This window comes from Gopherus evgoodei, chromosome 3 (genome assembly GCF_007399415.2).
Source record: "Gopherus evgoodei ecotype Sinaloan lineage chromosome 3, rGopEvg1_v1.p, whole genome shotgun sequence".
In the NCBI taxonomy this organism is placed as follows: Eukaryota; Metazoa; Chordata; order Testudines; family Testudinidae; genus Gopherus; species Gopherus evgoodei.
In genome coordinates, this window is record NC_044324.1 from 210,404,063 (window position 1) to 210,431,328 (window position 27,266).

Below are 27,266 nucleotides of genomic sequence, written 5' to 3' on the forward strand. Positions count from 1 at the left end.
TTTTCTTTCATGGCGGGGGGAGGGAGATAAATTGACGAGGTATACCCTGAACCACCCCGGACAATGTGTTTGGCATTGGGAGCTCAGCCAAGAATGCAAATGCTTTTCGGAGACTGCGGGGACTGTGGGATAGCTGGAGTCCTCAGTATCCCCTCCCTCCCTCTCTTAATTGAGCGTCCATTTGATTCCTTGGCTTTCCGTTACGCTTGTCGTGCAGCACTATGCTGAGTCCCTGCTGTGGCCTCTGTCTGGAGATTTTTTCAAATGCTTTGTCATTTCATCTTCTGTAACGGAGCTCTGATAGAACATATTTGCTTCCTCATACAGAGATCAGATCCAGTATCTCCTATACGGTCCATGCTGGAGCTCTTTTTGGATTTGGGACTGCATGGTCACCCGTGCTGATCAGAGCTCCATGCTGGACAAACAGGAAATGAAATTCAAAAGTTCGAGGGGCTTTTCCTGTCTACCTGGCCAGTGCGTCTGAGTTCAGATTGCTGTCCAGAGCAGTCACAATGGTGCACTGTGGGATACCGCCCGGAGGCCAATACTGTCGATTTGTGGCCACATTAACCCTAATCCGATATGGTAATACCGATTTCAGCGCTACTCCTCTCTTCGAGGAGGAGTACAGAAACCGGTTTAAAGAGCCCTTCATATTGATATAAAGGGCCTTGTTGTGTAGACGGGTGCAGCATTAAATTGGTTTAATGCTGCTAAAATCAGTATAAACGCGTAGTGTAGACCAGGCCTTTGTTTGCATTGACTGTCCACAGGCACGGCTTCCTGCAGCTCCCATTGGCCGGGAACAGCGAACCACGGACACTGCGCGCTGCAGGTGGCCGTACCCGTGGACAGTCAATGTAAACAAACTGTCTTGTAGCCCACCAGCAGATTCCCCTGATGGGTTGTGTGTGGCCCGTGGGCCACAGGTTGCCCACCAATGCCAGGAAGGCTTGTTTGTTGTTTAAATGAAAGCTGAGATTCTCAGGTAGCAACCCGATTCTAGCAGCTGGGACATCACAAAAAACACAAAATATTGTGAGGCTTTTAAAGTAAAATTGCGAGTTGTCAACACTGGGTCTCTAAGGAAGAATTGCAGTTAAAACAGTACTCAGTTCATTACCTAGGCCACGTGGCCAAGATGGGTCCTGATTCAGGCCAAAACAGAATTGTTGCTAACTTGATGGAAAGAGTTAAGGTTTCCTTCATAATGCTTTATTTCAGAATTCATTAGAGCTAGTTGGAGAATGCTCCCAACAATTTCACCAGGCTTTGGATCAGATCTGCCAGTAAGAGAAAACTATTAATTTAGGTGTCTAATCAAACTTCTGGTGTTGAATTTTTCCTGGAAGGGACTTGGCAGAAGGAACTTGGAAACAAGCTCAGGCAATACAAATATATCAGAAATATAAAGCAGTAAAGCATGCCTCAATGAAAAAAGAAATTGACTAGTATTCATATACAGTGCTAAAGTAGTGTTATAAAAACAGTTACTCTTTGATTCCTGAATGCAAGATAAAGTTTTTTTCAACAAACTGAAATCATGCTTTTTATTTACAGGGAAAAGGACCTGGATGCTAAATTTATTATTTCAATGGAAAAAAATAAAACTACTATCACAAATATAAAGGTGAGTGTTCTCATTTGGGAAGGAAAAATTATAACCAAGTTAGCCATCAAAACAAGGTTCTGATAAATAGGTAATTGGTAGTGTCCATTTCATATGAGGGAGAGGCCTTTGGTCTCCGGCTTATCTACATCTTGAATTGTTATCTGGAGACCAAGATAGGGAAGTTACTATTGTTTGTTGTACAAATTTCATTTGAAAGGCAACCCATAGGACCCGTTTCTTAAGTATTTCTGTTGCTGTGGCCATTCACTTAGCTGGAGGATGAGTGCTTACAATGGAAAAAACATTTATACTCTGTTTCTAATGAGCTCCAATTTTCCATCCTGCTGTACAAACAGCCTTCCAAAATTGTAGTGAAAATTTACTAAATCAGGTGGAAGGTCTACTTGCCACTATTTACTAAGATGATTTAAAATCTTATTAAATTTTTCTTACTTGCCAAAAGATAACTGACTGCACTAGGTATGCAGAATTTTTCAAGGTGTGCAAAACTCACCTGCAAATATTTAAAGATATTAAAGGTATGTTGATGTTCTGAAAGCCTCCAATGACAAATGTTAAAGAGGCTTTCAACACATAACTAATTTAAAATCATTTAAGGTCCTAGTTGTGCTGGCCATTTCTTACATAAACCATGCTATTACATCTGCTATCAGCAATTAAGCTGGATGTACAAATACCCCAAAGGAGTTATGCCATTAGATTTGTATTTATATGGAGTGGTTTTACAAAGACTTAATACACATGACTTCTGGGATTTCAGAAAAATGTATAAAATGAAATATATTGTGAGTGTATGTGAGATAAATGAAAAAAATTGGTGAAAGATAGCATTTTATGGCCAGTTATCTGCATGCACTCTTGCTGTCCTCACCACAGATGTGATATCCCAACATTGTGTATAGTTGGGTAGAACAGATGTAGGAATTGGCTGGTGAGATTTTTATTTCAAAGGAATTTAAAATGGGAATGAAGAAAGGTACAATAAAATTAAAATATGCTAAATAATCATGCCTTTGTTACTTGATGGATTCAGCAAATTAACATACTTTTAGCTTATGTAACAAAAAATGTAGGACTTTATTTTAAACTTTTATTATTTAAATAATGCTACATAGTCAAATATCTTTAGATTTTTTTCTTTGTGCTATTGTAGCACCTTCTCATCAGTGCTTCATAAACACTGTTCCACTGGTTCTCCACCAGGGGTCCGGGATCCACTTGGGGGGCTGCAAGCAAGTTTCAGGGAGTCTGCCAAGTAGGACCAGCAGTAGACTTGCTGGGGCTCAGGGCAGAAAGCCAAAGCCCCACTGCCTGGGGGGCTGAAGCCTGGGGCTCCAAGCCCTGCCACCCGTGGCTGAAGTCAAAGCCTGAGCAACTTAGTATCACAGGGCCCTCTGTGGCATAGTGCCCTGGGCAGTTGCCCTGCTTGCTACTCCCTAATGCTGGCCCTGGCTTTTATGTTGAGAAAAACAGTTGTTGTGGCACAGACGGGCCATGGAATTTTTATAAAATGTTGCGGGGGCCTTAGAAAGAAAAAGGTTGAGAACCCTGCACTATTCTACCTGATGCACCTTTCATACACACAAGCCTTACAACCTTTTTATAGCGGAGTGAGCCAAGGCACAGAAGTTAGATACTTTTCTTAAGATGACATAGTGAAACGAGTGGCAGAGCTGGAGATAAAATCCAGTATACCTGATGCATAGTCCCCCACTCTTAACAACTACATTATGTTCCTTCCCCGAAAGGAGAATTGTGTGCGAGACTTGGATAGTAGTACATATTGCTAATGTCATGAGCAGTCTGCCTCCAGCATGATAATAGCCTTAAGCTGAAGGCATATATGACCATTTTAATTACATCTGTGCTTTCATATGCAATTCAGTTTGTACATGGTAAAGTGTTTGTTCATTAAGTAAATGTTCGGAATATTGTCTTAGAATTTCCTACACAGAATTTAACTTGTAATAACTAGTAGTGGTAAACATTACATAGTAACATAACAAAAATGAGCCATTACATTAAAAGTAATTTAAAAGAAAGAGTAACATGCCTACAGTGCTCTTTTAATAAGACTGTCCCTTTCTTATGAAAGCAGATGTTACTTGCTAACTTTTTTCACCACTAAGTGTGTATATTTGTTAGGCTATCCCTTTTTGTTATTCTTTCATTAAAATGCTCTCTCTTTGTGTGCTCTCCTATGAAATTTGTGTTCCAATCATCTATGTTGCAAAATGTCCTTTGAATTGATTACTTTATCATGCAACATGCCAACTCTTTTGTCTCCTGTAGATACCAGAAGGAGGAACTGGAGACATAGGAAGAGAACGGACAAAAACATTTACCTACGACTTCTCCTATTTCTCAGCAGATAGTAAAAGTCCTGTCTATGTGTCTCAAGAAGTGGTAGGCTTTCTAAACTTTTAGAATTGATTGATCCTTTTTATATTGAAAGATTAATGTGACGTTTCCTCCCTTTTACAGTTCTCTCTGCCCAATTTGGAAATTCCCTACATGTTTGAGAGAAGCGTTAGGACAGCCAACACAGTTAGCTATATGTTTTCTCGCGATACAGAAGGAATGTCCCTTGTCTGGTTCTCTTATCTGACTTATTTTGTTAGGTCAGGTTAGTGAAATCCTCAGTAAAGCTATTACTGTGCTACCTATATTTGTCACCTAAAAACTTAAAAATCACCTTCTGAACACCAGATACATCTGCTTAATTCAAAAAGACACAAACATTCGGTTTTTCCAGATAAAATCCTGTTTGAACTAAAGATTTATTAAGGATTTGAAAACCTGCTTGAAACAGGTTCTTGATCCTTCTCTCCAGAGTATTACATGCGAGCTTTCTAATGTAGAGTTGTAGACTTTGCCCTCTAAATTACCTTTCTTCTCTCACCCACAAGACCGCATATCTATCATCTATAATTATGTAGATCTGGTGACTGTCTCCTCCACCCAAGTCTAAACATATGGAGACTGTTTTTCTGAAGACAGGCTTGTGTAATTGCATGCACACTACATATTTTCACTTAATTTAGGCACACAAATGTAAGTGCACATTGGTATCCAACTAATTTTGAAATATGTCATATGTGCTTTTTGCAGGACCTTTGTTGCTTATGACCTTCCTAGTTCCCTTCCAGACCCAAATTAATTTATCTGATACAATTCAAATGTTTTTCAATATCGGCACTTTCCTCTTTTGATCCCGTACCAACATGTTAGGACAATTGCTTCTCTCCTGTTGTATGAGAGAGTTTTCAGTATACTTAAATAATGGAAATTCCTGCTGAATTTATGGATACCAGTGAAGACCTTTGGTATCGAGAGTTGCTGCAGATACATTGCAGTGGTGATGTTGGTGGTCTAGAATTAAGTGAAATTGGTGAGCCTGATCCCTGAAGACATGGGGGTTAAAACCAACAGGAAGACTGAAATAACTGCCTAAAGTAGAAAAATGGTAGTTCAGGCCAAGATTAAGGTGCATTATTATAACAGACTGTTTTTATTGGCAATGCTAACCAATATGGCTATCTGACAGGGAATTTCCACTTCTGGTTTTCTCTTTAACCATTTAATACAAACTAGTAGATCCCATTGTTAAAACTTCCTTATTCATTTTTATAGTTTAAATAATAGATTGAATTAAATTGTAGATTAAACACTTGATTACATGTTTAACTAAAGAAGTCATTAATTCTTGGCAATTCAAAATTTTTCCATTGCAGTAGTTGCCACTGTTTTTTTAGTTTTCTGAATTTTATAGGTTTTATTTGTTTCTGTGCATGTATACTTTGAAAAACAAAAATTAAGATAGTTAAAGATACTAAGTAAAGGAAAAGATTATAACTGACAATATTCATAAAAATCCCAAACTCAAACATTGAGGTCCCAGTCCTGGAAAGCATTTCTATTCAGAAAGGGTGCTTAAGCATGTGTTAAGTCCTAGTGATGCTTAAGCATGTGCTTTTAAAGTTGAGCATGTGTGTAAGTGCTTTGCTGAATAGGGATAGATTTAAGCATTTTAAAGTTTTGCCCCTGTTTCAAACTAGGGCAAAGTGCATTGGTGCAAGTCACTTTGACACCTGTGGAGGATTCCTATACAAGGCGCACTGCTTGTGGAGGAAAAAAATGCCGGTGAGGGAAGACCTGAGGGTGCAGCAGCAGCCTGAAACAGTAGCTCCTAGAAGAGTGAACTGTACCATTCCTATCAATAGGATGTTAACTGTGAAATCTAAAAACGACTTTCTTAAATGTAAACATTCACTATTGATCTTTACAACAGACATACCCAATTTAAGTGCATATCCCACAATCCCAAACCTGTCTCCCAGATCTTCTTGGGTACCAAAAATCCCAACAGTTCTCTGCCAAGCTATCAAAACCTCCATTGTCTATCATGCATTTGTGTTAAATAAAAAGTCCCGTAGCACATGGAGAACAGAAGGCCATCTTCAAATAAATTAACTTCAACTTCAAAAATAAATACAAGACAGGCTGTCCTCCTTGTATTACTCACTTTCATATATAATTGAAAACATTCATATTTTAACATGCATCAAGAATTTCCAATCGACTACACCGGGGTACTGCATAAACCTTCCTGCCTAATTCATGTCCAGCTCACTGTGGAGCACAATGGATACTTGAATTACTAGCATGTTTGGTCCGTTGTCATTAAACTTTTGCCATGTACACATAACTGAGTGATAAATGAAGCTGTATCTAGCTTTACATGCCCTATCAATGCCCTCTTGTGGACATGAGTTGTGCTACAGTGACGCAGAAATTAGACTAGAGATTTTAACCTGCTGATCTTTAGCTGTATATCTGTGCAACAAGAATGAAGATATATTTTTTTCCTGGTCAGTTGTACTGGCCTTTTGAAACCACTAACAGAATGCCCTAGCGATTCAGTCCTAGTGCTAACAGTGTGTTCTGTTCAAGTTGGTGCACTGGGCAGTAATTCAGAAAATGATAATCTCTGGTTGCTTCTGTCTAAACATCATTTTTGCTTTACTTTAACCTAAATAAATTTTCAAGAGTCATGTAGCATAATACAATTCTATGTTGTATAAAGATGTTCTTGTTCCCCTAGAGTAGCCAGATTGTGTAGTGAGAAAAAAGAGACTTGTACTAGATTAGTGGGGGGGATTAGGGATAGGAACGGGGCTATACCAAGGGCGGGATAAGTGAGGCAGCTGTAAGCCACGGGGCTGGTAAAATGGGGCAAAGAAATGCCTAATAAAAATCAGCAGGGGGTGAAAATATGCTTGCTTGCCCTAGATGCTAAAATATCTAGTTACAGCTCTGTATAGGAATAATGAGACACAACTCCATGAGGCAGGTTTGAGCATACCCGTCAAGGGATTACCAAGAGTGAGGCAAATATTGGACTGGATTTTGACATGAATGAGGTGTCAGTGGAATTATTTGGTGATGATACCGCTTCAATTTTTTTGAACATTTGGGAAGATGGATAGTAGCAATCTTCAAACGCTAGAGTCTAGAGATGGTCGAGGGGCAATCAATGCAACATGAAATGTAGGTATGGATGATGATTTCAAGAAAGGTACCATCAGAATGGCATTAAATGGGAGACATTCTCTTCAAATAACAGAGAGAATATGAGAGAATTGTGCTTACGATTGTCTATGACAGAGGTCCCCAAATCCTGGTACATGAGGTTGTTGAGAGTGGCACAGTATAACAGGGTGGTTTTTCCTCTTTAAGGGGTAATGGGGCCTGGAGCCATCCAACCCCACCACAACAGAAAGGAACTAGGCACACCTAAATGGCTATGTAGATGATCCAGGAGGATGGAGTGCTCTACAATGTCAGATTTGATTAAATTTGAGAGCAAAAGGAGAAAGGGCTATCTGAGGAAAGAAGGTAATTACTATAAAGAAGACATGTTCTGTGCTTTGGCCAGAAGGAAACAGAGTTTGAACTCAAAGGTTCTATTATGCAAGAGGTGATTGGTGAGAGGAAAAAGGCCACTCATAAGTCTCGGGATCAGGGAAGGGTTTTCTTTTTAAGACGGGAATAGACACTTTCAAATTCTGTAGCATTGGGGAAAATATTAAAGGTGTAAAGTAACTATTAACAATAGCAGAAAGATGGTCATTAGATAGTGCCTGGATTAGATTAAAAAAAAATAGGGGAAGATCTAGGTTTGACAGAGAAAGTGAAAAGAATACTTTGGCACTGCTGTAAACTAAATATACTAGTAACATTCTGCATTTAATCAAAACGCTTCCTAGCTAATTCTCTAAAGCAAATATAACTGGTCCAAACCGATAGCTTGTGTGTGTTAGTATATCTCTGCTGTTTTGTAGTATTTGCAATGCTGTGTTGAATAGAATACATTAAACTATAATTAAAACTACTGCAGATATGATTTTTTTTAACTGTTCAGTCTCTTAAAAAGCTTTTTTTTTGTTTTTGTTTTGTTTTTGTTTTTAGGTTTTCAAAAATCTTGGCACAGATGTCCTGGCATCTGCTTTTGAAGGTTATAATGCTTGTATTTTTGCGTATGGACAGACTGGATCTGGGAAGTCCTACACTATGATGGGAAATGCTGTATGTCATATTTTGCAGACTTCAGTTTTATTATGCAGTTGGATTCCTTTTGGAACCATCATTCTCTACCTTGTCTGCACATTGTTATTTCCATTTTATATTTAACTTTTAGTAGTTATGTGGGAGTCTTCAAAGTTCCTTATAGTTATGTGGGAGAAATTTTAAATCAGAAAAAATATCTTTGTGTTGCTGTTACAGCTAATAATAAGCTATTTGTCATGCACAGATCAGAACAAAAATCTTCAAATTGACTAGTGATTTTTGGGTACTCAACTTGAGACACCTTAAAAGGGCCATGATTTTGAGAGTATGTATGCTTAGCACTTTCTGAAAGAATCTGCATGGTTCTGAAGGGGGAAAAAAATCAAGATGGCTGTTTGATTCCTATTTGGAAAATAAATAAAACTTCAAAATAAAAACATTATGCGGACTTTAATTTTAAGGATTAAAGTTCTGGCTAACTCTGGCACAGGACCCCTAGCAAAGGAAAGTCCAACTGGAGGGGCATTCTGACAGGAGTAGAGTGGCCCACAATTGACTCCATTGAGGGGGGATGCTTGCTTGGAAGGGGAAGGAACTGGCTGAGGAAACTTTTTTGAGTGGTGCAGCCAGTGGCATGCTGATTAAGTTCATCCCAGAAGCATCCTCTGTTAGCTGGTCTCTTGTACTCCTTAGCTAAAATAACCACCCACCCCCAGCAAAATTTAAGAAGGGAAGGCTGCCACTTGCCCTCCGCCAGTTAAATCCTTTTTGAACTGTAATTGTGTCACTAATTTTCACCTCCCTGAGCTGGAAGTGTGAATTTGACTCTGTCTTTTACATATTACTATACACACAGAATAAGTAACTTTGCGTATAATGTTATGAAGTTTTTTCGGTGTGGTGAATAAGCATAATAGAATGTTAGGGCGAGAGAAAATTTTATAAATGAAAGATATAAATTGCTGAAAATGGTTTGCTAAGTAACCTGCATATTGTGAGACTTTCTGAGTAAATCTAGTGGACATTATCTTCAAGAGATTTTGCTATGATATAAGTAGCAATGTTTGTTTGACCCAGCTCAGAAATAGAGGTCTACACTGATTCTTCTTGCTGTGAGCCATAGTTATTGTACTTTGGCCGTATGTATAAGATTATATAAATTGATAGACAGTGGCAGTTGGCTCACAGAATCACTTGTATAAAACATTTGATCCTAGACTCTACCTACAATAGACAAAATTCAAGTTACAAGTAAATAATTTCCTTTTTTTTTGCTATTCCTTAAAGTACTAGTACTAAAATTCCAGTCAAGGGACTTTTCACCCTCCTAGAGCTTACAGTGCCATTAGCAAATATGCATTGATTGCCAAACTCTGCAAGTGGCACTGATAGTGTGTGGTAATATTCTAGTAACAGTGTATTCATTAGCAGAATTGGTCCCCAGATGAAGACTTCACTAGTGTGTAATCATAATTGGTTTTAGGTGCCTTCTTTTTTAGATTTCTGTTCACTTTTAATTAATTTTAATAAGAAATATGCAGCTATATTTCTGACAAAACCACCAAAAAACCCTAACTTAAAATCGATGGCTAAATTAAACAGAAATATAAATCAAGGAAACGTGCAAGCACATGCTTCTTATATCTGAGGCCTGTAGTTAAGTTTACCCAAGAAATAAGTAAACTCGAGATTCTGGTGTCTCAACATTTCTCTGCTGCCAATAAATGTCTGTGAAACCCCTGGGGGAAGTGTCTCGGCTACCTCCTAGTGGTTGGTCCACATAGAAGATAATAACCTACTACTGTTATGAGTTACTTTGTTAGCTCAAGTGGCAGAGGTTTGTGTTGATAAACCACATGATGTGTTGGAATATATGAAACAAAGGTGTTAATCCAGTGACAATTATGTTAATATTTTGGCCCATCTATTTCATTAAAATTAACCTATTTTTTCCGGGCTTTTATGTCTTTGTCTCGCTTTTATGTTTTTCCCCATCAGTAGGTGTCAATATGTTTCCACGTTATTCAGATTTTGTTTTTCACTTTTCAGAAACCTAGGAAATTACACACAAACAACTGTGCAAAAAGAACATTAAGGTTACAAAATAAAGCACTTAGAAATAGGAAAATACAAGAGTTAAAATTGCCTTAATTCGCCCCCCATCGTGCACATATATTATGATAGTCTTTAATTACGCTATTGCATGCTATATTTTCCACAGGACTCTGCCTCACTCAGTGAGGAAGATGGATCTGCTCTGGGGCTGGATCAGGGTTATTTAGTGCATGAGGTTGTTGTCTGTAGGACCCCTGCTTTTGTTGCAGATGTCGGAAGGTGTGTGACTGAGGCAAAGGGTTTAGGGGAGAGAAAGGATGGTTAAGGAAGTTAAATGTTGTCCTGGAGAACTGGATTTTTTCTCTGCTTTAAATAGGTGAGATTTGTATAGACCAAATGTGTAGGGCACAGGGTAAAATCTAAATCAAAACTAAGGGCCAGTGCTAGGATCTGAATTGCAAACTGCTTAACCTCCAAGTTGCTATGTCTGCTAAATGTGATATTAAGAATATTTGCTAATAATTCCCTGCTGTATATCTGGCGCAATGACTTTGGGTATTTTCAATTTCAACTGGTGATTTCTTCTGTTTTGAAAATATACAGTGCATACATGTAGCGATGTAGAAAATAAAAATTTTTGTTGCAGGGCGATGCTGGTTTAATACCTAGAATTTGTGAAGGATTATTCAGCAGAATAAATGAAAAAACAAGATGGAATGAAGCATCCTTTCGAACAGAAGTCAGGTAGGTTTTGTGTACATTACAAAGATTACTGGGAATGAACCTACTCTGTTATAAACTCCTTGTTTTCATTTTAGTATCTTTTTGTACAATGTGGTTTTAGGGATGAAACTTATTCTTCTTCTCAGCCCGAAAATGGATTTTTGTGGAAAGCTCTGGTAAAATGTTATCAGAACTTCTCTACTGGACCTCCCACACTTTTTCAATACTTTAAAAAAAACAGTTAATGCTTTTATAAAGCAACTTTCACTAATCCTTCCCCTTGTATTCAGAAATTTCACTGCAGACAGAGACCAAACCTGGGAAACTTCATCTCACATGGTGAAAGTTTGACATGATTTATAGTCAGTTGAAATTGCTCTTGAGAAATGGAAACACTTAAACAACCTTAACTTCAGCTGTTGCTACATGTGCCATTTGTAATAATTTTAAAATACTTTAATTCTGTATTTTTTGGGCTTTTTTTAGGTAGCAAGAGTAATAATTATGAAAAATATTAGATTTTTCTACATTCTGTTATCACTTGATCATGATGAAAACAAGTTTTTAACCTTTTTTACTAGACCATTTTCTAATGCCCAAAGTGTATAAAGGAAAGAAGTTTAACAGCTTACTTTATTTTCTGTTGCTACAACTATCGGTAATAATAGGATTTGCATCAAGATACACTAGTTCTCATTGGTATTGGGTTAGAAAGCATAGTACAATAAACAAAACACCAGGAAATGCAGGGAGATGTTTACATCATAATGTGATCTTTAGCAGTTTTGTTACCATAGAGCTTATATTGTGAATGGTATCATAACTTGGTGAAAAAGTTACAAACTAGGATCTGTCCTGCAGAATGCCTACATGCAGGAGTGACTGAATAGTGAATTGGACTCGTGGGTGAAGTCACTCCTATGTAAACTTGCAGGATTGAGGCTCAATTCTACCATCGGAATGAACTCTTTCCAGTAATGTTTGCTTTTTAAAATCTTGTATCATTCAATATCTTTCTAAATTCAAATACTTTTGTTTCAGTTATCTGGAGATATATAATGAACGTGTGAGAGATCTGCTTAGGCGGAAATCATCAAAAACTTATAATTTAAGAATACGAGAGCATCCGAAAGAAGGGCCTTACGTTGAGGGTAAAATCACTTCATTGCTTTCTGCTTAATGAATATTTTCAGGTTTATGTTTAAGTGTATATCCCTGTTTTTTGTTTTTAAATTGTAAATGCAAATGAAGGTGAAAGACAATATGTTTCATTATCAATGTAAAAGCATTATTGGGAACAGTCTTTTTTATTTTGTACAGTTCTCATTTCCAAACTCTTCTAAAGTACACCACTTTTTTACTGAAGTGAAGCTCTGCTAATTGATTTCAAATCAGCGTTGGGGGCTAACTTATAAATCATGGATGTTTGAACTGGAAAGGATTTGTTAGACTCTAACTATCTTAGTCTACCACTCTGCCAATGCAGGTTCTTTTCCCTGAAAGGTTAGACATATACTATATGCTTCAAAGAGAAGTATGCATTTTTTTAAACTATTCTACTGTAAATTTTATAATAATAGTCTGAAGAAGTATTCTTCACACAATGTCTCATTTACACTATTTAAAAGAAATAAAGGAAATCTGACTATAAACGCTTTCTGTGTTACTTCAGCACTGCTGCATTGTACTGAGGTGAACCTGAATCTCAATCAGTTCACAGTACCTTCATAAGTATACTTGTTTTAATTTATAATCATTTTTGCTTCTGTTCAGATTTGTCCAAACATTTAGTACAAAATTACAGTGATGTAGAGGAACTTATGGAAGCAGGAAACATAAATCGAACCACTGCTGCAACTGGAATGAATGACGTTAGCAGCAGGTCTCATGCCATTTTCACAATCAACTTCACTCAGGTAAAAAAAATTGCATTGTCTTTAAATATTTGCATGTAATAACTTTTATTTGCTAACTGAAACATGTAACTCTTAAATCAGCAATGTGGGAGACCCAGTTTCTTCTATTGATGCAAACACAGTGACGAAACAAGGACAGACACTTGGATGGAGTTTAAGTGGCAGGCTGCAACTTTTATTAAGCTTAAACACAAGGGAAGGATGTTATCCGCCTTTCACCCTTACTTACTTATACCAGGCATTTAAGCACTCAGCTCAGTCTGAGGCCTGCTACCACCACGCACCACGAAGGGAACAAAAGGTGCAGAAAGATGGGGACTTCGGCCTTACCCTGTCCCATGAACCCAAGGCCCATCAGCAAAATCCCAGGTCTTTTACCTCTGGGAAACTTTCATTTTATCCTTTCAACTGCACTGAAAACCCAAACTGATATGAGTTAACAGCTCAACCAGGTATCTCAGTTAGGTACTAAGTGTATTCCTACTGTCACTTGTGCTTTGAAGGAGGTGGTGAGGAAAGTGAAAAAACTCCCCAGGCTTCTGCCAGTTGGCTCTCTGGGAGAAAAATTTCTTCCTGATCCCCAAGGCAATTGACTAGAACTGCAGCATCTGGCAGACTGAATTCCTGTTCTTAGTTCAGGGTGGATATGGGGTGGAGCTGCTTGAATGGAGCTGAAGGAGGCTCCAGATGGTGCGGGCTCCACGTTAAATCCCCAGAGCTGGGGCTGTGACCCAATCGGCGCCTCTCCCCTATAGCTGGCCAGTGGGTGTTAGAGACTCCAAGGTGGGGAGAAGCTACTTGGTGTCCTTCAGTGAGTGTCTCCCTCCCTCAATGCTAGGTCTGACCCTCTTTACCACCAGCCCCATCAATTTTCTTCACCTGTTGAGACAGGTGGGTGGATTTGTCTTCTGCAGCAGAGAAAGGGAAGGGTATGTTTTTTGTTAGTTAAGTGTGGTATGATGAACTTCTCAGTGACTGTATTAAGACATTGTACATTACAGTGCCTAGTAATTCTTAAAACAACTTTTCTCAGATGCACCATTCTGGGAGATAATTGACTGAAACTCAAGCTAGCTAAAACTCAGTGAATAAGTAAAGCATAGTCCCTTATGTTGCCATAGAATCCCAACAACACAGGGGAAAAATATTGAAAATTATGTGTGATTTTCATAAAAGTAGTGACTGCCTTTTATGCTTTAATGTTGGCCAGACACTCCTGAAATACAGTCCCATGGCCCAAACTGGTCTCCCATTAACTGTTACTCTTCTGGCTACTAGAGTCCTAACTTTGAATGCATATTCATCTCATTCATCTCTGGACTAATGGGGTGACCAAATACATTCTTCTAGGTATTTGTTTTCCACTCCAATTCCCAGTAGCAGTCAACCTTAGAAAAGGGAGTTTGCTTTCTTTTGTAATTTTGTGGGGATAGTAGGCCTATGGAGAGTTTTATGGAGGGAGGATGGAAGGAAGGTAGAATTTGTCATCGTTGCACAGTTTCATTTTTTCCATAGCATGTTGCAAAAAGTTGTGTATTTTGGGAACAGTGAATTACTCAGCGTACAACTTTTAGAGAAGGGTGGGAAGCAAGCCAACAAATGGTATCAATGTATTGTTCAAAGACACTATAAAAGTACGATGGGGAAATCTGAGTGAAAAGGTTGTATGTGCATGTAAAAAGTGAAGCACTGATTGTTCGCCAAAAATTTAATACAGATTTAACAGGTGAGTTTATTGTACTTCTTTAAAATAGCAGTACATTTTAAGATGTTTGTGATTGGTGTATATATGTAAATAGCTTGGAATATTACTTTATGAAAATCAGTTAAATGGGTATTTATGCAGCTGCTTGAGAATGGAACTCCTTTGGTACCTCTAGTACATCTGACTTCTAAAGCTCTACTACTGCAAACAAATTAATGTAATCTTAAAACATGACATGGAAGATAGAAACTGATTTCAGTAAGATTCCAGAACTTTGTAGCTTAACCCATTATTTTTTATTTTCTTTTTGTATTTTTCTTTAGGCTAAATTTGATGCTGAAATGCCTTGTGAGACTGTTAGCAAGATCCATTTGGTAGATCTTGCTGGAAGTGAGAGAGCAGATGCCACTGGTGCTACAGGGGTTAGATTAAAGGAAGGAGGGAATATTAACAAATCTCTAGTTACTCTGGGAAATGTCATTTCTGCCTTAGGTACGTCTTTCATGCTTAGTCCTCTTTCTGCATTAATATTATATATCTGTTTTTGCAGTTGGTTTGTGTTGAATCTACTGGAGTGGTAATAGCTCCATGGTTTTAATTTCTTTAAAAAAGTAACCAATATACAGAATTGCTTTTTTCCCCTCTCACAGCTGATTTATCTCAGGATGCAACAAATCCTCTTGCAAAGAAGAAGCAAGTATTTGTGCCTTACAGGGACTCTGTGTTGACTTGGCTTTTGAAAGATAGCCTAGGAGGAAACTCTAAAACGATAATGATTGCCAGTAAGTATTTTAAATTACTTTTCTTCATTTTCAACACTTTATACAAATTAGCTGTAAATAATTTGATTCCAAATGCCTCATTAAGAAATGGTGTTATTTACACCTTGTTAAATTAATGATTACTTTTCAGAGCAGGGCTTTCTAATACAGTCCATATCCTTTCGTTAACTATTCTCTTCTTCATAAAGTATGATATAAACAGTGTTATTAAAAAAAATAATTGTAGCATTAAAATGAAAAAAAAAAAAAGGCAAAAGCTATTTTATTACTAAATACACTTCTACCCCAATATAACGCTGTCCTCGGGAGCCAAAAAATCTTACCGCATTATAGGTGAAACTGCATTATATTGAACTTGCTTTGATCCACCGGAGTGCGCAGCCTGTCCCCCCTCCACTCCCCTGGGCACTGCTTTACCACGTTATATTTGAATTCATGTTATATCGGGTCGGGGTAGAGGTGTATATGCAACCACATTTTCAGGTAGACATGAACAATTGCAGATATTTGTGTGTGCAAATCAGATGTTTGCATGTGCATATCACTAGCTGTGTCTAACTGATCCGGTATGCCAAATACCTAGTTTATGTGCATTCACTGGGCACTTTATGCATAAATAGGGTATGCACAAATGTATGTGCATAATTACGACCACCACTTTGAAAATCTGTACCAGGACTTTTTGTTCCTTCTTGAGGAATTTTATTTTCTAAATCTGTACTGTTTAGCTAATCTGATCAATTAAGCCTGGAATCAAATATCCCTATTATGTTGTGATTCATTTGCCTCCGAGACAACTCAGTTTACTTGTGTGTGTTCTAACTTCTCTCATACCGGGCACCCTCAATCTGTGATCTAAAAGTCAAGGCTTTTCCCCCTCCTTCTGGCTTGTGTATCATCACCCGTAATAAAGATCCAACAATGTGAATATACCCAATAATTTTGTTGATGTGAGAGCTAGCTTACTTTACTGTAACTGTATTATAGGAGAAAATAGTAATAAAGACTAATATGGTCACATTTGACTTTGAATACACACAGGAGGCAGATCTGTTAAGTAAGAATGTGCCATTTCTACATAGTTACTCTTCTTAATTAACAACACTTTAATTTCTTGTGTTAAGTTTCATTATTTATAAGCTGCTCTTCTGAGAACTTTTTTACAGTTTAAACAAAAAGTTCAATAATGGCTCTTTTCACTCAACAAATATTTATCTCTACATCACACGGCAGATGTGCCATGGTCTCGCTTATTCCACAGTTCACCAGCCCATTGAAATGTCAGGTATGTTTCCAAACAAGATTATAAAGAAATAAAACCACAGTGAGACTGGGCTGTGTATGTTGTTTGTGTTTGTGTAGCAGAACTGAAGCATGAAGGACCTTGAAAAATTACTTTAATTGGGGTTCTCACTTGTCCTTTGCTTATGTAAGTGTACTGTAACTCATTGGGTTCTTCTGGTGCTAGAGGAAGCATCTGAAAGGTTACAGATAAAGTTCTGGTTCTTCAGTGAGAACTACCTAGTGGACTGACACTCCCAGGATAAGTGCTCCTAATGCATGATCTTGAAATCTTTTAGAAATCTCTGCCACTCCCTCCCCATGTGCTGTCTTTTAGGAGTATAAACAGAAGCTGTGGCCTCCAGCTCTATTTAGTCATTTCTGAATGCCAAAGTAAGTCTGCTTGTTTCTTCCTTTGAGTATTTTTAGCTGTTTGAGGTTGGTTTTTTTTGTTGTGTTTTTGGTTTTTTTAAATTATCTAATCAATCAGGTTTTTCTTTTGTTTAAAAACAAGTTTTCGGAGTCCATGCCATTATGGGCATCATCCGGGACACTGCGCTCTTTGGGCTGCTTCCCCTTCTCCGAATGTCATTCCTGCTAGGCTAACTTTTTTTCCCCCTCTCCTTTGTAGTTCATCTCTCTCTCTCTCCCCCCCCCCTTTGCGCCCCCTCTTCCCCAGTGTCTGACCTACAACATGGTGGAAGCAGTTGAGAGCCCAGTGCTTGTAATGTGATGTCTGTTACTGACACCTAAGTTTGGTGTCTGTAAGAAAGTTTTTCACAGCCCAAATGTGTTTAGTCTGCCTCTTCTTTAACCAAACTTGCAAAGATCAGGAAGGCCACCTCATACTACAGATGAGAGAGGTTTTTTTAGGTCCAGTTGACTGAGCCTGGTACCAGATATCTGGCTTTTGTGAATCATACATGTTAAAAGTACTTAACGCTTAATGGAGCAAAGAATCCTGTGGCACCTTGTAGACTAACAGACGTTTTGGAGCATGATCTTTCGTGGGTAAATACCCACTTCGTCGGATGCATGTAGTCTGTAAGGTGCCACAGGATTCTTTGCTGCTTTTACAGATCCAGACTAACATGGCTACCCCTCTGATACTTAACACTTAATGGGCAGCACTAGAAACAAATACAAAATAATTGCAATCCTCTTTCCCTATTAAATACTATAAAGGATTTTTCCATAAGGGAATTGTGACATTTCCCAGGATACAATCTGGATGGTTGAACAGCTGTGTCCTCCAATTGGGGTGCCTTTTACACTGCTTTGCTGTGAGAATAACCATTCCTGGTCTGTTTACACACAGCCTCTAGCATGCAAAATCACTCCCAGCTCAATTATATAAGTGCTTCCAGCCAGTCACTCCTGAATTATATTACAGGGTGACACCAGGAAATTCTCAGCTCCAGACTTGTCCCCAGAAATGTGCGTCTTGTATTGCCCGGCACCCTCCTGCAAAATACAGGCTCATAGAAAGTCTGCCCTGCACCCTCCTGCACAATACAGGCTCATAGAAAGTCTTTCATTTCATAACTAAAAAATAATTTGCACAAACCTTGTTATATCAAATGGAGGTTTCCAAACATGCCAGTTAAAACACACATTGGTTTAGATAAAATAAAACAAGATAGAATTTAAGTGATTAGCAGTAATGAGGCATAAAAGTCAAATTTGGTTACAAAGAAATAAAAGGTAAAACCTGAATTAATACCTAACCTTACAAGCTAAGTGAATTTAAAGCAAAAGTTTTCTCTCACCATATGCTTACAGCAGTCTGACTGGATTCCTTCAGCCAGGACCAGTCCCTCAGTTCAGTGATGCTCCTTTTTGTCTTTCAAATGTCGATGCTGTGAGTAGAGATGATTTGGGGCCTCTGTTCCTTGTTTTTATATCCTTCCCTCCTCTTCAAGAATCATCTCCAGCTGGGGGGCAGGCGACAGCAAGTCTGTTGCCACAATGTAAATGTCTCACTCACACCCGTCTGTCAAAGAATAACCGCTTAACCAGGTGATAGTCCATTTGAAGTTGCTGACATCTGACTGAGCCATCAGTTTGCCTTTCTATCTCTGAGGAATTGGTCTGGGCTGCTTTTTCACATTTGGAATATGCCTTAGTAACATCATACAATAGAATGTTATAATTTTACATATAATGTTGCCACGTATTTTACCAGGACAATACTGATCAGCAAATTATGAGTTTGCAGTTTGTATTCTGCACAACATTTATCATTTTGTAAACGTGGTGAACATAAGGGTACAATCTATCACAGGAATGAGTACAATAAAGGAGTAATGATAGCAGCTATGGTAGTGTGTAACATAAAGGGATACAGGGCAAGAGCTGAGGGAAATGCATTCGATCCCCCATCATCCCCAAATTTGTGAACCACTGACAAGGGAAAAGCCCATAAACACAGAATGAGGGAAAGAGAAAATACCACATTCTTCTTCTAATGATTGTTTAGTTACCTTCTCAGAGCCCACGTGGTCTCATTCTGCTATTTTCCTGTTCAGCTTTATAAAGGTGTTAAATATCTTGTTAGTAAAAGTCAGTATCCTATCTCTTCTCTGAGTAGCGTCGTCTTCTCCTGTGCTATGACGTTAGATATCACTATAGAATATCTGTCCCATACCTTGCTACTCTACTTGTATTTGAGGATTCACTTTTTAAAAATCTTGGGAATATCTTGTCCATTTGCTTTTAAAAGCAGTAATGAATGGCTGCCATATTGGAAAAATATGTGAAGAAAAGAATATTTATTGGCACATTCAGTTCTTTCTCATTAAATTGCCTCCATAGAAAAGCACCACTGGAGTCCTTTTGTGCATCACATAAGCCTTGGAAGCAGTTAGTTCAAGGATAGGACTGTGTGCTGCCGTACACCCACAGCTTAGCCCAAAGACCTAGTTTATAAGCGGGTGCTGTGGCTTCTTCTCTGTTCCTTTTTATGTCTAGTTTCTGTCAAGGTATATCCTATAATTTCCTTTAAAAAATGGACAATTAATGTTGCAGTTTGGTTGAATCAACTTCCTCATTTTGAAGATGTTATTGAGACTTAGAAAAAACGTACTGCTTTCTCCTGTTCTTGAGTTTGAACTCTGTTTATATAGGGTATACATTCAAGGAACATGCTATGCTCACTATTGAGTTGATGAACCTCCGAGTTCTATAAAAATCAGCTAGGTTGATGGCAAGATTTTTTACAAATCTCTCAATAATTGACCTTGTTTTCTCTCCATCTGCAAGATGTTTATCTGACATTTAAATTACAAACCAACTTTATTAAATGAAACATCTGGTGCTGGCTAAACTATTTCTGAATTAATTCTCAGCTATTTCACCTGCTGATGTCAATTATGGAGAAACTTTAAGTACGCTTCGCTATGCAAATAGAGCCAAAAACATCATCAACAAGCCTACTGTTAATGAGGATCCTAACGTCAAACTAATTCGTGAGCTGAGAGCTGAAATAGCTCGATTAAAAACCTTGCTTGCTCAAGGGAATCAGGTTAGTTTTAGATTTATGTGTAGTTTTCTTTGAGTAATAGGATCTAATTCTAGATCCTAATGAGATCATTATCTTTTTTCATTATATTGATCTGAAAAAACAAGCAATGTGATGTCACGAATGAATGTAATTTTCTTCTTTGAATTGGCTTCCAATCGGCCAGTGTTATACCTGCTTTTGTGTGAAATTTTTAACCTCGCCTTGATATGATTAAACATAATTATATGTTGTGGGTACGTATTCACTGCAGCATATGGGCATTTAGGTGCACCGCCTCATTAACAGTAAAGAAATAGCGTGCCTAGCTGGATGAGTTGAAAAGATATCCTTGTACATTTTTTTTCCAGCACAAGAATATTCAAGATACCTAAAATATCTGAACACATACTTTGTAAATAAGATTAAATTCACGTTGAGACTTGTAAATATTATACTGTGGAGAAAGATAGGGTCATTGAAAAGCTTGTAACCACACTATCTTTGACTATGTAGTACTCCAGAGAGCAAACAGTGTGCTTAGAAACATCTAAAAACATTGTTGATCCCTCCATATAGTACAAAGTGAAAACTACGACTAAAATAAACCGATTAGTCAATAAAGATAAAATGACACAGTCAGTCCATTTTGCTCAGTCTTCCAATCAGAAAGTTCAGAACCTAAGATATGTAAAATTTATTTGAAAAATAGTTGTTTAATTAGTCTTTCTATTAGTCTGTTGCTGGTTATGTTTTACGGAAGTGATATTTTGGACACTAAAAGTATGGGAGTCTAATTAAAGATGGTAGGTGTTACAGCTCTATCCACATAATAGTCACTCTAAATAACAGCAATAATTTAATGTATATTTTTCCTAATGATCTGGTGTTTGATTCCCTCAAAGACACCTGCTGCTAAGTCTAAGTTTAATAATGCTGTAAATATAGATGGATATTATAGATGTAAATATGGATTGATGACACCATAGGTAAGGTTTACAGGAGTGTTCATTCCAGGACCCCTATTCAGATGAGGAGTACTTGTCTTCTTCAGTGCAAAGTTTTGAGTGTAAAATATGCATATTAAGAGACTATATATAAAGAAGCACAGCTTCTTTCGAATTGTGCTTCATTCCATATGGAATGATTGTATAGAGTGCTGGTCGGCATCAAGAGAATTCTCTGTCCAATACTAAGGAGTATAGTCCCTCTATTTTTTGTTTCTATTTATCGTTTTTCTGTTTAGTTTTTTATCTCTCTTGGGCGCCGTAAAATGCGATTAGCTTGAATATCTGTCTCTGGATGACAAAAACAAGCTAACGTTAGGATGATAATTCTTGAAATTAAGGAATATGGTTCAAAGGTCTATAGTAGAACCTGGCTAATTGAAACTTCCAAACAATGTGTGGTTTACCAGATTTTGTAATTGAACAAACATAATTGGAGGGCGCGAATAAACTATATTAAAAATTGTAGTTAGAAAAATAAATTTAAAAAGTAAAAATAATATAGTTTAATTATGGTATGAGATATCAAAGCTAGTCAGTGTAGTATGGGACTTGTTGTAAAATAAAACAAAATGAAAACTTAATTGTCCACAGTATCCTGCTTAAATATTGGCTGAGAAATGGGATGAGGTCCCCCTGCATATTTTGTGAAAAATATCAGGTTTGCAGATTATTAAAGAAAGTATTAGTATGATTCTGCTGTATTGTAAATAGTAAAACCGAAAACCCTCCAGGAGGGTGAAATTACTCTGTTGTACTCTGTGCTTTGTCCTGTGCTTGTCTGGGGGAAAAGTTGAGTGATTTTGCTGGCAAGCTGACAATTTTTATTTCTGAAATACAGCTTGAGTTTACAAACTCTGCTTTGAAGATCTAATATTGTGACATTTTTTCAAGATGTAAAAGAGTAGATATCACAAAATAAACATGGCTATGCTATGAAGAATTCCAGAGAATTTCAATTCTTATGTTATAAATATCTGTGAAGGATACAATGCTGAGCAAGACTAAATTAATTGAATTTGTGCTGCTTGGTAAAACAGCAGGTGGTGGTAAATGTGTACAACAGAATATAAATCCCTGTATAATTTCTTCTATGGACAGTCTTTATATTCCCAGAATATTTAATTGTCAATGAGCCATGGTGGCATTTGCAATACTTTACCCCAAATCCAACACAAGTCAATGTTATATAACAAAGAAAACTGCTTACATTTTTGTAAGTATTAGTAATTTTCAGGTTCCACAGTCAGATTAACAAGATATGTTTTTTACAATACAAATGTCATACACAGAGAATTGTTTATAGCAGAATAGTTAAATAGACACTCATGCATAGTAAATTGTCATTTACTGCATTTTTTAAAAATTGATGTTTATAGAGCCAATTTGTCAAAATATTGTGTGTCTTCAGCAGAATATGAATGTAGATAAATCAGTAAAAGTGTGTGTGTAAAATTATAAATTACTGATTTGTACTTCAAATTTATACTTCGACAAGATTGCCACTAATGTGAATATTTTTATATAGGTAAAGATAAAATGTCATCCATTGCAGATAAAGGCTAGAACATGACTTACTATACAAATTTATTGAAATACCTGCAAAATAATATTTCATACCTTCTAATCCACCATCCATTGTACTGTTTATTTTACTGTATACTAATGAGAGTTGTTTTAAAATTTAGATTGCACTCTTGGACTCTCCGACAGCTTTAAGTATGGAGGAGAAGCTTCAGCAGAACGAAGCAAGAGTAAGTTAGAATTCAAGATTTATTTTAGAGATAAATGTGATCTGGATGCTGGAGCAGTAACAGCTCATTTTCAGGAACTTTTTGGTATGCACACTTATCAACACCGACTTTAATGTTGTGGTTTGTTTGTCCATTTGTTTATTTTACAAAGCAGCATTTTCTTGAATTCATCTAGATGTAAAAACCTGAGATGTTTTTTGAACTTTTTATAAAAAATGAGAATTTGTAATTGTATTACTTGTTGCACTGTTTATGTGAAATAGAGTGCAACACAGAAGAAAATACATTATAGATACTCTTGCATGCTTTCTTGAAATCAATTTAACTGACTCATGTTTGAATAATGGAAAATATTGTTCTCTGGGCAGATCTCCTTTTCTCTTCTTCTCTTAAAAATGTGTGTTTTAAAACTTCTTGAGAAAGATAATAATAGATTATAATATGGAGAGTCAGAAAAAGATTGCAATGCCGACAGAAAAATGCTAAATAAATGCTAGTATAGTGTTGGACTAATTCATGTTTCTAGTTTCTAAACTTGCCATGCTGTGTTCTAAGAATATGGGGCAAATTTTCAGGCAGTAATGTTGGTCTGCCTTCAGATCTGGTATAACCATATGCAAATGGTTATTTAGATCAGTGGTTCTCAAAGTTGGTCCGCCGCTTGTTCAGGGAAAGCCCCTGGCGGGGCCGGGCCTGTTTATGTACCTGCTGCTTCTGCAGGTTCGGCCAATTGTGGCTCCCAGTGGTTGCGGTTTGCCACTCCAGGCCAATGGGGGCTCCGGGAAGGGAGGCCAGCACATCTCTTGGTCTGCGCTGCTTCCTGCAGCCCTCATTGACCTAGAGCATAAAACTGCAGCCAGTGGGTGCTGTGATCAGCCGAACCTGTGGACTCGGCAGGTAAACAAACTACCAGGGGCTTTCCCGGAACAAGCGGCGGACCAGCTCTGAGAATCACTGATTTAGATAACTTATAAGCTATTTTCATGTGCAGTAGTGATAACTTAACCTGTGAATCTAGATGTAATGGACCTATATCTTCCATATCTGAGAATTTTTAATGCTCTTCTTAATTCTTTACTATCTGCTTCATGTTGATCATATTTAGACAATAGCAGACTGTACAAAAAGAGGTAGCATTAATCAGATGGGAGTGGGGGGAGTACTTAGAATCTTTAAGTTAGGGTTTCCAGGTGTCTGGTTTTTGATGGGAACACCTGGTTGAAAAGGGACCCTCGTGGCTTTGGTCAGTTGGCCATCTGCAGCGAGGCAAGCAGGGTACCTGCCTAGCTCTACGTGGCTCCTGGGAAGCTGCCAGCATTTCACTCTGGCTCCTAACTATAGGAGCGACCGTGGGGGCTCTGCATGCTGCCCTGCCCTGAACCCCAGCTCTGCAGCTCTTATTGGCCAGGAACCACAGCCAATGCGAGCTGCAGGGGAAGTGCCTGCAGGCAGGGCCAGCATGCGGAGCGGCCTGGCTGCTCCTCTGCCTAGGAGCCAGTTGGGAGATGCCAGCAGCTTCCTGGGAGCTGCCTGAGGTAAGCACCCGCACCCTGACTCTGCTCCTGTGCCCCAATCCCCTGCCCCAGCCCTGAGCCCCCTCCTGCCCTCTGAGCCCTCTCCCCCTACCACACTCCAACCTTCTACCCCAACCCGGAGCCCCCTCCCACATGCTGAACTCCTCCATTTCTGGCCCATACTCCCCTCACACATCCTAACCTCCCGCCCCAGCCTGGAATCTTATTCCACACTTTGAACCCCTTGACCCAGCTCAGGGCCCCCTCATGCACCCCAAACCACTCAAGTCCAGCCACACCCTCAGCCCCAGCTGGAGTCCTCACTCCCTCTTGCACCCCAACTCCCTGTCCCAGCCTAGTGAAAACGAGCAAATAACTGAGGGTAGGGGAGAGGAAGCAAGGATGGAGTGAGCAGGGTGGATAAGGGCGTGGCCTCAGAGAAGAGTTGGGGCAAAGGTGTTCAGTTTTCTGCAAATAGAAAGTTGCAACCCTACTTTAAGGATCAAATATGGGTATAGTCTTCTGAAATCATTGGGCCAATTCCTCTGCTGGTGTAAATTGGTATAATTCCATTGAATGAAGCTGACTGAGGATTTGATTCATTAGAATTAGTCAGTCTACGAAAATCTCTGGAGTTAGTATATCCCTTTTAGGAAACACATTTTTGACTCAACTAATTGATACTATACATTATCTCTTGACATTATTTATATGTATGACTCTTGATCATAATACTAATTTTTTAGGGCAAGTTGATGTGTGAAAAACTACACTTACATATTTGTTTAAAAAACATGAAACTACAAATTATTTAGGTTTCTCTTGTTATTTATTTATTTTTATTTTATTTTATTTTATTTTTAATACAAGCTCTTCCAATGGTTTAAGCTAAACTTGATACCAGCATAGACAAAATACTAGATTCACTGATGTAAAACCAAGGAGAATAAGGTCTCTTGTAAGGCATGTTTCTGCCTGGAGTGCATTTATGATAGTTACCCTACCCTAAAAAACTAGCGTTCTGTACTTGTAGCAGAACGTGAATAATAGTAGTTTGAACATTAAATTACAACCGTGCTTTTTTTTAAAAAATATTTTGAGGAAAATACTGATTAATATTAATTTGTAAACTTGAATCACAGTTGAATAAATATACTTAGTGTTGCCTTAGTATTGTTCTTATGAATGTTTAAATGGGTGGTAGAAACTGCTGAATGTATGGTATTAATTGGAATATATTTTTCATGCTCTGATAGTATTCATTGCTTGTCCTATTCAGAAGTGTTGTCCTCACTGTGTGGGATGTTTATCGAGTATGTTTTATTGTCCACTGTTAACCTCATTAATACGTTATATGATTGCTACTTAAGATAATTACCACAAGCATAATTACTGAATTACTGCACATTCTTAGAACATATTACAAAGGGTAAAGCTGTTCTATAACTGAATAGTGAATTTGATTCTGCAGCTCTTAAGACTTTATTACCATATTTAAATTAACTGACTAGTGCACAGTAGTTCTCTTGAATGAATTGATTTCTGTGTTGCAAGAACTATTGTAAACAACTCATGTGCATTAACAATTCTCCAGCAATGGTGAAGATAGAGGTGATGAGCATCAGGATTCTTTAATATTTTTTTCTTTAAAAAACAAAAGAAAATAATTGACAAGACTAATATTGTGATTGTCAGCATTCTGGACCTAGGTGGCACAGTGGAGAGAAGTATTATCTTTTCCTCTTAGTTTAAATCCTAGGCTACAAGTGAAAATGAGCTACTTATTTGATTTATGATTTCAACTTATTCCCTTGTAGGCAATTGACCATATTATGTAACTACCACACAGTGCATCTTAATTTATAGTCTGCCCACAAATAAAGCCAACTGTGAAACTGAAAGATATGGTTGCAAGTCAAGATTGAGGTCATTTTTTGGCAGAGCTGTGAAAGGAAGCATTGCTATTTGTCCCTCTAAATAAATAATCAATTTATCAATAAATCTTAAAGGAGACAGAAGCAGTTAGTTTTGAGTTTAAGCATTTCACCACTTGAAAGTAGATTCAGGTAGTAAAAGATGTATAAACTTAATTCCAAGATAAAAAATCAAGAGAAGTAATTATCAAATGTTGCTTGGGAATAAAAGGCAGTGTCAGAGGACTGTGAACAGTTTATACTAACTATGCCCTTGTATGCATTATGTAAGCTATTTAGAGAGCCTGGGATAAGTGCTTTTTTATGTATATAAATCAAAGAAATATAGCCTTCATCAGGGATTTCAGTTCTGAAATTTAATTTATATTGTGGGGAATAAGATAGCATATGACAGGTGTGCCATTGTACAGATATGCGGAGTTACACACATCTAAGAATTGTTGAGCATAATCTAAAGACTTGAAGTCCTGACCTGTATTTAAAATAGGGCATTCCAGGATACTCTTATTAAGAATTTGATTTTTTTAATTGAAATATATAAACACTTTTTAAATAAAAAGATTTATGCTCTGTAGTTTTTGTTCCTTGATTTTACATAGTCTTAAAAAAAATCAATGTAAATGCCATGCATTGGATGAGTGGAAAGATAAAAATACAGTAAAAGCTGTGCTATTTTGCACTTTACCAACCAGCAAGCTCTATAAACTGGCATTTCTGATCTTCATTGAAAATCCCGTTTATAGTCCGGTTGGTGCGGGGCCTGCCCCGAGCCCCCTCCTGCACCCAAACTCCCTCCTAGAGCCCGCACCCCCTCCCGTGCCCCAACCCCGGCCCTGAGCCCCCTCCTGCACCCAAACTCCCTCCTAGAGCCCACACCCCCTCCCGTGCCC

At 37.9% G+C, this 27,266-nt stretch overlaps 1 protein-coding gene across 9 annotated transcripts in view; it reads left to right on the forward strand.

The window, feature by feature from the left end:
- The window catches only part of KIF16B (kinesin family member 16B), a 202,650-nt gene that overhangs the window by 19,402 nt on the left and 155,982 nt on the right, over window positions 1-27,266 (forward strand). For 7 of the 9 annotated variants that reach the window (XM_030557951.1, XM_030557952.1, XM_030557953.1 and 4 more), the window contains exons 2-11: window positions 1,564-1,633; window positions 3,929-4,042; window positions 8,108-8,224; window positions 10,908-11,005; window positions 12,026-12,135; window positions 12,758-12,900; window positions 14,929-15,097; window positions 15,256-15,387; window positions 20,016-20,191; window positions 22,863-22,928. In XM_030557951.1, coding sequence (XP_030413811.1) covers window positions 1,564-1,633; window positions 3,929-4,042; window positions 8,108-8,224; window positions 10,908-11,005; window positions 12,026-12,135; window positions 12,758-12,900; window positions 14,929-15,097; window positions 15,256-15,387; window positions 20,016-20,191; window positions 22,863-22,928 — 1,195 coding nt within the window. Of the gene's footprint in view, window positions 1-1,563; window positions 1,634-3,928; window positions 4,043-8,107; window positions 8,225-10,907; window positions 11,006-12,025; window positions 12,136-12,757; window positions 12,901-14,928; window positions 15,098-15,255; window positions 15,388-20,015; window positions 20,192-22,862; window positions 22,929-27,266 lie in introns of those variants that run through there. The other 2 variants (XM_030557948.1, XM_030557949.1) reach the window with 2 other exon arrangements.